This window comes from the organism of the source record quoted next, unplaced genomic scaffold (assembly GCF_019419815.1).
Source record: "Pyrus x bretschneideri cultivar Hongxiangsu unplaced genomic scaffold, Pyrus_bretschneideri_v1 Contig7, whole genome shotgun sequence".
NCBI classification, from domain to species: Eukaryota; Viridiplantae; Streptophyta; class Magnoliopsida; order Rosales; family Rosaceae; genus Pyrus; species Pyrus x bretschneideri.
The window spans coordinates 10117540-10132758 of record NW_025999809.1 but is presented as its reverse complement, the minus strand read 5'-3'; the positions used below and the strand labels follow the sequence as shown (position 1 = coordinate 10132758).

At 38.1% G+C, this 15219-nt stretch overlaps 2 protein-coding genes across 3 annotated transcripts; one reads left to right on the top strand and one right to left on the bottom strand.

Moving 5' to 3' along the window:
- The first annotated feature begins 5610 nt into the window (after positions 1 to 5610).
- On the top strand, positions 5611 to 9630 carry LOC103945129 (putative E3 ubiquitin-protein ligase LIN). Of its 2 annotated transcripts, none has more exons than XM_009355653.3 (7): positions 5611 to 6718; positions 6842 to 6989; positions 7096 to 8078; positions 8167 to 8314; positions 8486 to 8737; positions 8825 to 9134; positions 9213 to 9630. In XM_009355653.3, exons 1-7 carry the CDS (start codon positions 5703 to 5705, stop codon positions 9329 to 9331), a joined length of 2976 nt encoding a protein of 991 aa, XP_009353928.2. In that variant the 5' UTR covers positions 5611 to 5702; the 3' UTR covers positions 9332 to 9630. The 2 variants fall into 2 exon arrangements, with proteins under 2 accessions (XP_009353928.2, XP_048429640.1); XM_048573683.1 differs by having other exon boundaries at positions 8456 to 8737.
- A 1009-nt stretch (positions 9631 to 10639) lies between these two features.
- On the bottom strand, positions 10640 to 15025 carry LOC103945131 (protein argonaute 2). Its single transcript, XM_009355654.3, has 3 exons — positions 14519 to 15025; positions 12690 to 13884; positions 10640 to 12481 (listed from the first exon to the last, which is right to left on the bottom strand). Exons 1-3 carry the CDS (start codon positions 14829 to 14831, stop codon positions 10999 to 11001), a joined length of 2991 nt encoding a protein of 996 aa, XP_009353929.2. The 5' UTR covers positions 14832 to 15025; the 3' UTR covers positions 10640 to 10998.
- Positions 15026 to 15219: the final 194 nt, after the last annotated feature.

The following is a 15219-nucleotide window of genomic DNA, read 5'->3' as shown; positions in this document are numbered from 1 at the left end:
TTCCCGTGCCACAAACAAGTACCTACAACAGGATCTTGTTACACATATTTGGGCCAAAAATAACATGGAGTAGGCGTTTAAGTTTTATGTTGTTAAATGTTTTTAAAAATGTTGTTTAAGTTTCATGTTGTTAAATGTTTTTTTTATGTTGTATAATTCTTATGTTGTTTAATGTTATTTAATATTGTTTAATATTGTTTAATGTTATGTAATGTTTAATGGTTTAGGAAGGTACAGGGAAAAAAAAAAGAGTTTTTAAAAATTTTTAAACAAATTTTGTTAAAAAAAAAAAAAAAAAAAAAAACGGCTAAATGACCGGTGCATTTGAATTCCAGCCCGACTTGGGGCTGGCACCGTTGGCCATTTGGCCCTTTTTTGTCCAGTGGGGCCAACAAACCCTTTGGCCTGACCCTTGGTTGGAGACGATTTTAGTGCTATTTTTGAGCCTCTAGCCCTCTGGATCATTGGTTGGAGATGGCCTAAGCCTCGGCATTTTTTTGATTCGTTCCTTGAGAAGTTAGGCTTATATACTATTTGCTTTTTTGACAATTTAACACACAAAAGTTGCTTGCAGTGTCAATTACGGTCAAAATTTCATCAAAACGAATCACGTAGCATGCAGCACACATGGCTTTTTTTAAGGATGTTGCATCGAGAGATTTTTTAGTATATTAGAACACGGAACAGTATAACATATGTTATTATGTAATGAGTTAAACATGAACTATATAATGACATATATATATTGTCATGTGTTTCAAGCACAGTAAAAAATTTCTCTATCTTGCCGATAGCATTTCTTTTATAAAAGCTCGGTTGTGAGCGCAATAAATAAAGTCAATGTAATTATGTCGTGCCTAACATATTAGTCAATGTAATTCTTTCCCCTAGTCATTTAAGAGTCTAACATATTAGTCAATGTAATTCCTTCCCCTAGTCATTTAAGAGTCATGAAGTAACGAGAATTTGCCCTTAAAATGGCCCAGATGTGCAACACTGTGATGTTTTCTCATGGAATTTGTTATAAAGAAATGACTTTTATAGCAAATGATTATTGAAATTAACTCAAGTTATCAAAATAGTTTCTCGCTTTCAAAATCAAGTAACATCGTTTTTGAAATTAAGTACTACACATCAATGTAATCCTTGATTATCAAAATATTTTAAATTTTCTATCAGTTTGATGACGTGGCATACACAAAGTCCACACAACCAATCATTTGGCGCCACGTAGACGAAAAAAAAAATCACATTTTTAAAATTTAAAATACAACAAAAATGAAAATCAAGGAGGCATTCCGGCAGACAAGCAGCTCGAAGATGGCTGATAGATTTGGCTCGCAAGTACAATCAGGAGAAAGAAATTAAATGTAATGCTTGTTTGCATTTTAAGGGCAGTGAATTGCAGGAAGAAGAAGGTCAAGCATATGAACTGATATTTGATGCAAGAGTTGGTTGTGTCGTTTAAGCTCTCATACAGAATAAGCAAAAACATTAGCAAACCTAATCATAGTTTGTTTGGAATTGTTTTTAAAATAACTGAAAACACTTTTAGAAAAATATTTTTAGGTTTCCAAAAGCGAAATACTTTCTATAAGAAGCAAATAATTATAGTTCTTCTTGCATAAAACACTTTAAGTACCTTTTTAAGATTCACTTGTATATTTGTTAGGGATTGATTTCAAAAATATTTTCAATATATACGATTTCATACATTTTAAAGATACTTCAAAACGAGCATCAATATCTAGATAAACGTGGTATTAAAGTGCTATTTTCACCTATTCACTGTTCATTTCACCTTCCATATTTTCCTTACCCTCCCACAAAAGTTAAGGGAAAAAAAAAGTGATTTTCTCTCTTTTTAGATTCTCACATATATATATTTTTTTATTTCTAATCATCAGATTTAATAAATCAAACCAAACCAACGAACTGAATTAAACATGAGTGTGTGTGAACTTAAAAAGAATTTGTGTTTATCATTTCTCAAAAAAAAAAAAAAACACTTTACTTATTCCTAAACTACTCCTAGCTAAAACCTTACAAATTTTATTTTAAAGATTTGAATGGACTTCTAAATCTTTTCTAAACGAAATAGATACTAGTACATGCATGAATTGGTAATTATTCGTCTTCATTTTTTATATAAAAAAATACATCAATTATAAAAATGAACAGAATCTTACGACGTAATTAATATATCTTTTTCTTCGTTACCTCTCCTCTATAGAAAAAGAGAGGATGATATGATCATTTGGTCAACAAGATGTAGGGAGTGGACATAGCTATATACATGTTTTTCTATGCTTGCCACTCGATTGACTACATTATTTAACATAATCTACATGTCCCATCGTCGATACACACACACACACACACACACACACACACACACATACAGACATATATGGAAAATGTTCTTTCCCATACGACGAATGTGATAAGAAAATATTACCTACTACTAAAAAGAAACAAAAGAACCCATCATCCCATATTATCTAATGTTATGTTTGAGTGTGGCCTGTGAGTACACGACAGATATTTGCATGCTCGATTGCTGCGAAATTGCTACTCGTACGTCATATATTTTGTTTACTATGTTAACATGTATTAATTATTTTTTAAGCAATGAAAATTATTTTATGTTTGATTGGTGTAGACTGGATCTATGGTTCACGATCAAGGGATCCATATGATCTGCATGCAATCCTCATCATGTGGTCATCATCAAGACCCTAACTTCATTACTTTTGACTAATTGTTTAACTTTATAAATCAATCAGCATGTGGTGGGGTTGTTCTGTAAATAAGATATTCGTCCTCCACAAAAATATAACTTAAAATATTTGTTTAAAACTTGTTCTTCCGACCCATTTTTTATCCTCCAAAGATGACCTACGCCATTTGAAGAATGCATGAGATATTCTACTAAACCAAGTACTTTCTTGAGCAATCACGAGTTGGTGGTCTAGTGGTTAATGACGAATTACCAAATTTTTTTAAAATTAAAAACTAGAGGTCTCGGGTCGAGTTTGAAACTCGTTGCTTGGTCTGGAAGCTAGACTTGTAGCTAGAGGGAGGCTGAAATGCCTCTGTAAATCTTCCTAGCCCCCGAAAGGGATGGATAACTGTGATTTGCCACCAGTTGTCCTTTATTTATTTTTTTTTAAATAGGCCCTTGAGCGGCTCCAACATTAGCCCCAAGATGTTGGTCTCACAAGCCCCTTTGAGAGAAATTTATTGCTAGCTAGTTAACTAGCGTTTTTCGACTGGTTGTTATGTTAATTGTAGCGTACCTTTTCTTTTTTCTCTCATTTTTAAATAATATTGCTTATACTAAAAAAAAATTAATAAGCATTTTAATATTATATTCAAACCTTTTGTCTTGACAAAAGTAGAACTCCTTCTTGGTCCACTTGAAAGACCTTAATGAATTGTTTTTTTTCCAATTTTATTGGTAAATTCTTTGTTTAATAAATTAATGAAAGAGGTTTGGCAAATTCTTTATCATGCTGATGTCACGACTTCCCTTCAAAACAAAACCGGTCGGATACCACTTCTGCCCAAGGAAAACTTAAAACGGTCTGAACCCTAAAACCGTTGGTCTAAACCGGTTCAGAGAAAGTGATATTTTGGAAGATAACAATTGTCAATTTAGTAAAGAACAAGACGTGCCAACAGTAGAAGAAAACATGGCAAATGACAACTATCATAAGGTGATTTAGTAGTTAGGGATGAATTTCAATTCTTGTATTACAAAACTATGTTCTAAGTTCGATTCCTAACGTTGGTGAATCATATAATAGTTGCCAAAAGGAAATTTAAATACCTCTGTGAATTTCGATCCTCAAAAAGATAGACTGTTGTAGCAAAGCCACTTACTAGTATTTTTGGAAAACAAAGAAGAAAACATGGCATGGTAGAGAGAGAGGTGGAGAAATGAGAGGAGGAGATAACAAACAAAAGCACAGTGTCAATGACTCGTATGAGTCATGAACTTTTGGGGTATTACCTTTTGTTTTTGTCCCAACTATTTTGTATGCTTCTGTTTTGAATTTTTCTTAGAGTAAATTGGTTCTTTAATTAAAAATTCATTACCATTGATCCCTCAACTAAAAATTCATTATTATTGGCCCCTCAACTTTAATCCAACTAAAGAAATAGTCCCTCAGTTTTAACCCAATTGGAGCAATAGTCTCTCAACTTTAACCCAATTGTAACAAGGGTCATTCCAACATAACTCATTTTGACAAAATTCTAATAAAGTTGAAGAAAATGATCATAGTTATATGTTTTGATGAGTTAAGGGACCCCAATTGTAGCCATAGTTCATCCAACATAACTTATTTTGATAAAATTCTGACGAAGTTAATAAAAATGACCATAGTTACATATCTTGATGAGTTAAAAGACCAATTGTAATAGATTTTTACTTGAAAAATCATTGCTTCAATTTGATTAAAATTGATAAACTATTACTACAATTTACTATTTTTTTTACATTAACTTTTGCATGTGACAACAGTGGCGTGGACGATTCTCTCTCTCTCTCTCTCTCTCTCTCTCTGTCTCTCTAACCCACTATGCAACATGTTACATGTCATCTTATAGCAATGGTCAATGGTCAATGGTCAAACTTGCATAATTGCTTGGGTATATATTAAATAATAAGTATCTATATATTCATATTCTTGAATGTGTGGAGTAAATCGCCTAGATATGTGCGAGTGATTTCTGATTGTTGTTGTTTGTGAGTTATTCCACGCTTAATCAGAGGTTATGCATTTGACTTGAGATGAAATAATAATACACCAAGAAAAAATGCATTTTTTATTAGAAATGCTCTTAATTAGTATTTGAGAGTTTTGCATCGAAGGTTTTGATGGCTTGTGATGTAAAGAGATAATCAAAATCTTCACGTCTCCTATTCATGAGTTAGACCCAAAACATTCCATAGGAAAACTTGCCTCTTTACAACACAAGCCCATCAACACCTGCAACACAAAAGCCCCACAACAATAAGCAGCTCGTATTTGGTTCCAAATACCCAAAAAAAAAAATGCTACTTTCTCTTGTTTAACATCAAGGATAATAAAAATAAAATATCAAAAAAGGTTGACGTGGGTTATGTAAGTTGGTTGAAATATTGCCCTTGCCTCTTTGTACCTAAGTTCAAATCTCTGCCCTAATAAATTAGAATATTTTTTATTCGTCATATCTTGTTAAAATAATATAAACCATCTTTGATCTTCCTATCCAAAAAAACTCATCCCGGTCCAAGTTCAAACCGGTTCAGATCCCGACCGTATATTAAACAGTAAAAGGATAATACTAGGAAAATTAAATTTGTAGATAAAATTTACAAACTAAATGATATGTCACCAATAAGAATTAGGACGTTTATCAACGTTTAAGCAATAAACCAATTATCAACTTTTATATCATTTAGTTTCTAAAATTTTATCTATAAATTTAGTCGTCCTAACATTACCCAACGGTTAACACGTTAAAACGGAATCAGGCAAGACTCCGGTCCAGTCTTTGTCCTCATCTCTGTAACCATCTTTCGGCTTTTTCCCTTGTAATGGCTAACATAGCTGTCTTTTTTGTATCTTCTGGTTTTGTGGGATGTCAGTGCAGAAGAACCTTTACACTAACACTTATTTCCTCCATCCCCAAATCCAATCATCCTCCGAAAAATGGCTTCCTTGAAGGAACTGCTCAGCCAAGAACGAGTCGGACTCGAAAAAAATAAGTACCCGAAAGGCCAGAAACCATTGATGTACAGAGAGAGAGATGAACTTACGGCTCTATTTCTGCCTGTGCACATCTGCCAGGATCGAAAAAGTTACGATTTTTCGCACCACAAGGCTCGGACGCGAAAAGGGTCGTCGAGAAGGGTGAGTACTACTTCGGAGAGGTCGAATTCCAAGTCATTGGTTTCGGAGAGTTCGATGGATGGTGAGCCTGCCGCCATTGATGAAGTTACCACTAGAGCTGTGGTTTCGATACTTAGCGGTTACGTTGGGAGGTACGTGAAGGATGAGGGTTTTCGGGAAACAATCCGCGAAAAGTGCAGGTCTTGCTTGGTGAGAAAGAAAAAGGATCTGGATAATGGGATGTTGGGAAACTTGGAACTGGGTATTGAAAGTGTTGAGAAGTTGGTGGAAGATCAATGGTCGGAAAGTAAGGAAGTTAGGACGAAAAAAGTGAAGAATACGATTCGGGTTTTGAACGTTGTTGGTTCCGCAAAATCTAGCAGTTCTCATCTCTCTGCCTGTGCTCAGCTCTACTTGTCGATTGTTCACAAGATTGAGAAAAATGACCGGCTTTCGGCGAGGCACTTGCTTCAAGTGTTCTGTGATTCGGCGAGTTCGGCACGAACGCATTTTCTTCCTGATCTTTGGGAGCATTTCTTTCTTCCACATCTTTTACATGTGAAGATTTGGTATGCCAGGGAAATGGATGTTCTTTCGAGCTCAGATGACGGTGAGAAGGAGAAGAAAATGAAAGCCGTGGCAAGAGCGTACGATGAACAAATGGATATGGGAACTACAAAGTTTGCTTTGTACTACAAAGAGTGGCTTCAAGTTGGGGCTGAGGCCCCTCCTGTTCCTCCTACTATACCTTTGCCTTCTTCGATACGCAGTTGCAGATCATCGAGAAGGAGATCATCGGATTCTTACACTTCACATTCCTCGCTCAACAAAAATTTGTAAGTAGTACTAATACATGAAAACGTTTGAATCACTTTTGCAAAACATTTTGAAAGTATATTTGATTTGTAGTTTGTGCTGTAATTGTGTATCTTGTTTGATGGCTTCGGAAATCACTGAAGATACCACGCTGTGTTTGGCCCCACGCCTGAGCGAACATCTGTGGAGCTCAATCAGCGAAATGGAGTTTTAAACGATGCTTGGGGTCTAGATGAGGTGGAAAAGTTGTGTGTAGATGAAGATAATTACAACCATATCGGTTATGTTCATGTGAGTGAATCTGTCTTCATCTCAGTTCTTTACTGCATTCATTTTTCGTAAGTAATTGAATGTTGCAGGGAGAATTCACATTGTCACCGCTTTCTGATTTTGTCAGAGTGGAGAAAGGTCTAGTCGGAGAAGGTCATCAAGCGAAAATCATAGAAATCCAGTAATTGCGCTATGGCCTGAGTCGGAGACACAGAAGACGGGCCATTTTGGATTCTTTAGATGCCAGAATGAACCAACAGAATGCTTGGTGAGCAAGAATCTCATAGTCAAGAACAATTCAATCCGTAACCAAGATAACTCCCATCTTCCACCTCTAAGCAACTTAAGCCGGGCTATTAGCACCATCTACTCCTCCGATAATCTAAGCGATTGCGAAAGTGCAATTCGTGTGATTACCAAGGCTTGGTTGGACTCCCATGGTGATCCTGTCATTGAGGTTGAGCTATCAAATCCACCTGTTATTCAGGGAATGCTGGAGGTGTTGTTTGTTTCTAGTAATGACGAAATTTTGGAATTAGTAATCTCGGTTTTAGCTGAATTGGTAGCGAGAAACGAGATGATTAGACAGATCATACTGAACTCGGATCCACAGCTTGAGTTTCTTATGAGACTTCTAAAAAGTAATGGTCTATTTTTGAAAGCTGCAATTCTGCTTTACTTGTTGAAGCCAAAGGCAAAACAGATGATATCTGTCGAATGGGTGGCACTAGTCCTTCGAGTACTAGAGTTTGGAGATCAGTTGCAGACACTATTCACAGTTCGTTGCAGTCCTCAAGTGGCGGCGTTGTACCTTTTAAACCAGCTTCTTACCGGTTTTGATGAAGACCGAAACTTGGAGAATGCAAGAGAGGTAGTTTCTCTTGGAGGGTTGAGCCTTCTGGTGACAAAAATCGAGAGAGGGGAAACTCATGAGAGGAACAACATTGCTTCAGTCATTGCACATTGTGTTCGAGCTGATGGAAGCTGTCGAAATTACTTGGCTGATTTTCTCAACAAGGCTTCTCTTCTTGAACTCATTGTACTTGGAAATGGCAAGAACTCTACTGGCTCTGCAATCGCTTTACTGATCGAAATGCTATGCCTTAGTAGGTATGGATTTGTTTTGAACTCTTTTCATTTTTCTTGTACGTTTTATATCTTCTTTTCACATTTTGAGCAACTGAATGATTTTTCGCAGAAGAACAAAAATCACTGAAATCCTAAATGGACTGAAAGAAGGATCCCGTGGCATTAACACAATGCAGATTTTGTTGGTCTATCTGCAGAGAGCTCCACTTGAAGAACGCCTGTTGATTGCCGTCGTTTTACTTCAGCTTGATCTTATGGTAAATCCATCCTTTGTGATTACGCAACTTTCTCGTAGAAATTGTAAAATCTTTCTAAACTCATTTCAACTTCTGGCAACCAAACTGTTCAGATAAGTACTTAAATCTTTGCCCTAGGGTTTTAATATATATCTTGAATAGTTCCCATATGGAGTAGCAGTTTTGTTGCAGGGAGACCCTTTCAGGAGCAGTGTATATAGAGAAGAAGCCATTGAAGCAATCGTAGAAGCTTTAAGCAGTCGAACATGCAGCAAAAAAGTCCAGCAACGATCGTCAAGAGCTCTCTTAATGTTGGGAGGCCGGTTTTCTTATACCGGCGAGGCATCAACAGAACAGGGGCTTTTACAACAAGCCGGTTACAGTCACTGGCCAAGAAATTCATTTCACTTCAAAGAAAATGTTGTGGATGGTTTTGCGCACTCGGTAAGCTTTCTACTACCCCAAACCAGCTGAAATTTTTCGAAAAACAAACAAATAATGGCACCATTTTTATGCGATCCGAAAAATCAGAACGAAGACGAAGCAGCAACGGAAAATTGGCAAAGGAAAACAGCCACTGTTTTGTTCAAAAACGGCAACAGGAAACTACTCGTGGCCCTTTCGGATTCCATGGCTAATGGCATCCCGAGTTTAGCGCGATCGAGCCTCGTGACGGTGTCATGGATGAGTAGGTTTGTCGACGCAGTCGGAGATGAAGATTTAGGGTCCATGGCATGCTCAGTTCTTGTGCCTCAGCTGCTAGAATCACTGAATTATGACAGAGATGTGGAGGAAAGAGTGCTTGCTTCATATACATTGCTGAATCTAGCAAAAAGTTCAGGTACGTCTTTCCAAAATTCAAAGTTAAATAATTTGATTGATTAATTAATTTATTTATTTGTGTTGTGAAAAATTTCAGTTCATGAAAACGTCCCTATGCTATCATCAGTGGGAAAAGAGTTGCTTAGGAAACTTCAGAACCTGTCCTTAGTGACATGGACGGCAAATGAGCTTATTTCAATCATCACAAGCAACTAAGGGCTTCACTGTGAGGGGGATTATTGCATGTTAGCGAAGGTCACACGATGAGTGATATACTCACGCAAGGATATACTCTCGGTGACGCCCAAGTCTTTCTCCACCGCGAGACCTAAATTTGTTCCAAATTAGTGAAACTTCCTTGGAGGCAGCTTCCTTTTTTCTTTGTTGGTGTGTGTATGCGCGTTCACATGTTTGCTTGTAATGGTTCTCTTTCTTCCAAAAATGGCTATTTTTGTATAGTGCAGCATATTTGAGGGGAAAAAGATTATTTATCCAAACAAAAAATTATGAGGACACAGCCTGATACAACTAGGAATTCCAAACTTGACGGGTCTTGACCTGACCTCGCCGGAATGAACCTAGGCGGAGAAGTTGCGAAATCTGTTCAATCCACTTATATACAGACAACGTTACAAACGCAATAATTTAACCCAAACCGTCACCAAATGCAAGTACCATCAATCCACTTATATACAGACGTCTAATTGCAAAAATATCTCCCAAACAAGTAGCAAAAATAACCAACATCCCAATCTCAAAGTTTGAACCTGCCATCTCCACGTATACCCAAAACCTTTTCACTCACCACCCAAATACCTCAAGTCCCACAATGATTTAAGAATTTGGGCCACCGCCCAGAATGACCTGTCGTTTCAATCCACTCAAAGAAATCTAGCACAAACAAGTGCAACCAATGACAGAAGTAACTTCCACACTTGTGCCCTTGTTGATAAGTTTGCACAAATAGAAACAGAACTAGAATCTCCCCCCTAATCAACAAATATATCCAAATTTAGTCCCTGATCATGACATGTTTCTCTCCCATTGTCCTTATACATAATAAGAGGGGAATCTCTCCAGTAGAAACAGCAAATCCCTTCCAAGTTCATATGTCTGCAGATAACCTGCACATTTTTTGTGGTCCTAACAGAGCCCCAAGAATTGGCCAACCATCACATGCCAGGAATCTAAGGAAACCAAGGAAAGGACCACAAGTAAAAACACTTGCAGCATACATGCAGGCAAAAATCTAGAGGGAGGGGAGCCATAAACTTTTAGATATCTTTCGATGCAAAGGTAATTACAAATTTTGTAGACATATATGGAAGTGATTTCTACACAACTTTTTTCTCCACCTACACACCCTTGTAGATTTTTAGCATTTGGATAGAAATATTCAAAGAAGAATCAAGGAAAACAAGTAGACAGGAGTGCGGAAATCATTTCCCAACATATATTGTGTTTGTAAATAATCCAAAAATTGCCCCAACAGTGTATTTCCTTCCTATTTATAAACTCTACACAAAACTGAAACTCGCAGCATTCAATTTATGAGCAGAAAGGACAGCAAGGACAATGGTGTCTGGAGTCTACTTCTAATTTAAACCTTCCGTGTTTTGTACCATTTCGACTCGATTCATACATATCACACACAAGAAAGAAACACAAGTGCTCAAAACGATTTGGAACCACTAAAGAACACACAAGAACTAACATACTAACTACAATGAAAATGCTTAACATACCATTTCGATTAAAAAAACCATTAGATTCACGCACAAACTCTTTTTCAGGAAGTTGGAATTGCGTCCTGGTTTGCCAACTTACAGAACCATATCCGTCCTGTTCCACAAAAAAGAGATCATAGGAACGAGCGTCGAACTTCATATGAAAAACATAATGTTTTCCAGGTCAGCATGCAATTTATAAAACTTTCCGTCTAGAGAAGCCACTGAGTGTGGTGACGATGCCAATGCCGCTGCTGCTGCTGCTGATGATGATGAAGAATAGGAGGAGGAAGAAGATACTGAATCTCGAGACTGTCGCTCGATACTCTCATGGTATAACCGCCCTCTGTATGCAACAAGGTCAGCATAGTATACCGGTGGTACCAAAGCTACAGGTTTAGTACACCTTGCTAAGGTGAAGCACAAGTCATAAATGAGCTTCTGCAATTGGTCTGAGGTAAACCTATGCTCATCCCAAAGAACATAGTAGTGTGTGGGTTTGCTTGTTCCGAGGGCTCCATAATGACTGCAAAGATAAAAGTCAAACTCAAACGGGTGCACGATTGTTGTATCCACAACAGTTCCCGGTAACACATTGCATGTTGGACTCCCATCCTTCACATTCTCTAGAAACAAACGAGTATGGTGCCGCTTTTGAGCAACAATAAGTGTGATGGTAGGATAGTATTTTTTACATCCAAAAGCCCTCTTCATATCTAGTAACTCTTCATTTAGAACCATATCAAACTGGCCCTCGCTGACTCCATCACGGAAGACAACAATTTTGTCTGGCTTGACTTTATTCAATCGCTCATAAGTTTCAACAAGCTCCAGGCACATGTCTCCAAAACTCAATATCCTTTCACTACGGTGTTGCTGGGGTCGAACTCGTGCAGCATAACGATTCAAAGCAGGCCAGTTTACAGTGGCAACAACAGCTGCAATTGATGGACCTTTTTTGTTTTGCGCAGCAGGATGATTGACATCAGCCCCCACAAACATAACATGGCCTGCATCCCCAAAGAGGGGGAGCCGATCAATTAGTTCTACATTACTACCTCCAAGCTTTGCATTAATCTTAAGTGCAAGGTTTCCAAGATACTTTTCATTTGCTTTGTTGGCCATATTTGACAAGCAGCACTGCGTCACTATACCAATTTGAGTCTCAGAGATCCACTTCAGATACTTGTAACCAGGATCTCTTCTAGGCATTACACAAATAATTAATTGCAAGTAGCCTTTTCCTTTCTTGTGTACCTCTTCATTAACACTTTCAAGTACCTGGCGAAGCATCTGAACACTAGAGAATGGTCTCATTGTAGTGCCTTGGTATGAAAGAGGCTCTTCCATTCTGATTCCCAGCTCATTGCACCGATTGATGAGCTTTGGGATGAATCCGTGGTTCAGTACAAATCGATCATGACGGGTGAAGTCAAGTAAAGCCCAGCGATTGATTGGTTTTCCTTCCATTACAGACTTTCCAATCAGATTCCAGTTGCATTTCTCTCTGTCAACTGTTACCTTATTCACCTTGCCATCAGAAGCACCGAACTTCAATTCTGGTGGGCCAATGACACGCCCTGTTACTGGTGTCATATTCTTGTTAACTTCAATTCCAAAATTTTCGATTATGCCACCACTGCCAATAACACAGGATCATATACTTAATAATGACAGCAGTTTTTATACAGGATTACTTTACTGACAATGGTTATAACTATCGCCATATATATAAGAATCAAACAGAATACTGGTTTCAACCTTCAGAGAAACCAACTGCCTGCTAACTGTGCAAGTTTAGCAAAATGGGATTCACAAACCACAAGAGAGAACATAAATTTACTTACCCACAGGGTCCATCGTCAGACTGTATAATGTCACATATCTTCCTCTGTCTATCACGCGGTTGAGCCAATGACCTACTCCTCAGCATCATGGCTGCTTCTCTGTCCAAGCGCTCCTTTGAATACTTTTGCCCCTCAGCTAACACACAGAACTCCATAGGTGTATCGTTCCTTCTACCATTTTTCCCCAAATCCAAGCAAGGAATGTCTGTATGCTGGATTTCCTTGTATCTTTCCCTGAAATAATCGACAAGTCTAACTTTCCTTGGTGGAAACTGGCCGTCTATGTCTACATCATAAAATGCAATATCTCCTGCATTCTTATCAGTCAGCCCCTTGATGATGTACTTTTGCTTGGTTTTACGGTGCATCACAGTTACTTTCAGTCCTCTCAACACACGCTCAGCCTCTCTCCTAAACCTCTCGAAATTATTTAAAGTAAAACCCCTAATCTGCTCTTGAAGAAAATCTATAACTGGCAAGCGCTTATAAAATGCCAGGACTGAGTAGTCAAGACACAGGGAAGGACCTTGGGAAGTGAGCCTTACAGAATCTTGAAACCCTCTAGATGCAGAAATACCATGTCCAAGGTCATCGTTGAGACTAGAATCCACAGGGTAATAGTTTCGCCCAACAGCAATCAAGCGCATACTTGGATTCTCTTTCATCACCAAATCCATACCGTGTAATATATCACGAGGGATAGACAATAAGTGGCCACTCAAGTACTCCTTCAACTTGCAAAGCTTAAGCTCGTTTACTAACTTTATAGTAAATATGTATGTAGTAAACCGCGTGTCTTCTTCATCAGGAACCTCTACCTTAAATGATCCTGTGGGCAACTGCACTGCACTGAATATGTTCTTTTCACCATCGTATGCAGTACTTGACAAGGGAAAGTCCATAGGTTTATCAGAGGATAACTTCTTCCTGATTGCAGAAAGCTCAGACTTGGAAATTTTCATATGATTAGGAGCAGGGGTCTCTGATTTGACATCAACACCGTAGTGCATTATGATACTCTCAGGATTGAACGAGATATTAAAATGATTAGAACGAAGCATAACAGTTTGGATAGCTTTTGTGCCTCCATTGTCTGGCCGTTTTGCTGAGAGATTCTTGTCTGCATTGTCCGAAGAAGATGAAGGAGGCGTCTGTTTTGAAATTTCCAGAGATCGTAATCGAGGGACAAAAGTATCTATGTAGAAAAATAAACAAAACATTATGTGTTATCCTCAGTGGTGACTGTTTATGCAAACTAAAAAAATGCTAGACTACTGAAACGCATTTTTTCCACTGTGAACATATTTATGCAAAAACTCTCAGTAAAATCAACCAAATGCCCAGTTCAATGTTCGGAAGCGCCTTTAACTTTTTTTTCGACAAAATTTGGCAGAAAAACTTGTTATAAAAACGCTTTTGAGTTGCAAAAGCACTTGGAAAAGCTTCAAAAGCAATTGGATTTTTTTTTTTGAGTGGGCTAAACCTCACAATGGGCAAGCCACAGTAATTTAGTTCGAATTCATCTTTGGAGAGAATCGAACTTAAAACTTCTCACTCACTAGTACTAAGTGGCCAAAAGCAATTGGATTTATATTAAAAAAAATTAACGTACTTCTAATAAAAACGATTCTAGTAAAAGCTCTTATGAGATAAAGTGCTTTCTTGAGAAGCGATTGCAAACAGGCTTATTGTAATCACTAAATAAACATTATATCACCACATTCTCATTTTATACATACAAGTGTAACACATACAACTCAAACAGGAAAACTTAATCAGATTAAAATTAGGGATTAAAAAAAATGCAATTAGTTCTAGAGGATCCATACCAGGAGGAGGAGGGGAAGTAGGAGAGTTCGCTAGGGCTGGAGATGCAGGGGAGGGCGCTGTGGACACCCACGCTCTGTTGGGCCTACCGCTCCATGGAGAAGGTCTCCCCGGACGGCCCCACTTGTTATCACGCTGCTCCTGCGGTGGTTGTTGACGGTGGTACTGGGACCCTCTACCACCACCACCCCTGGAACCGCCATAACTTCCCCAACTGCCTCTTCCTGTCTCATTGTCTCCGCCACTCCCTCTTTCATCGCCGTCTCTGTCTCTCCATCTTCCTTTTCGCCAATCGTCGCCGCCGCTGCTTTCCATTGGAAAATCGGGAGTGAACTCAAAAAATCGAGAGAAAAAGTGGCCTCGAATTTCACTCCATTTTTCTTTTTCTTCTTATATGCGATGGTGCAGATTGAATGACGATCTTGCCCTTGCTCAATTACCTTGGTCGCGAAGGGTCAACCGCCGAGAAGACCGTTGGAAAGGTTCGGGGTTTTTAGTGGGAAACCCAGTCGCTCTGGTGTTAGACTGATAAATCCAAGAGAAATTACTATATCCTCTATTCAAAGGGGCGAAATGAGTCTGGATAATCCCGATTTTACCCCCAAACTTCATTAAAAGAATCAATTTTTTTTTTTTAGTATGCACTTCAAAACACCATTGATATCGATTGTAGCTAAAAACAAGTGGGAAGTAAATAAAGAAT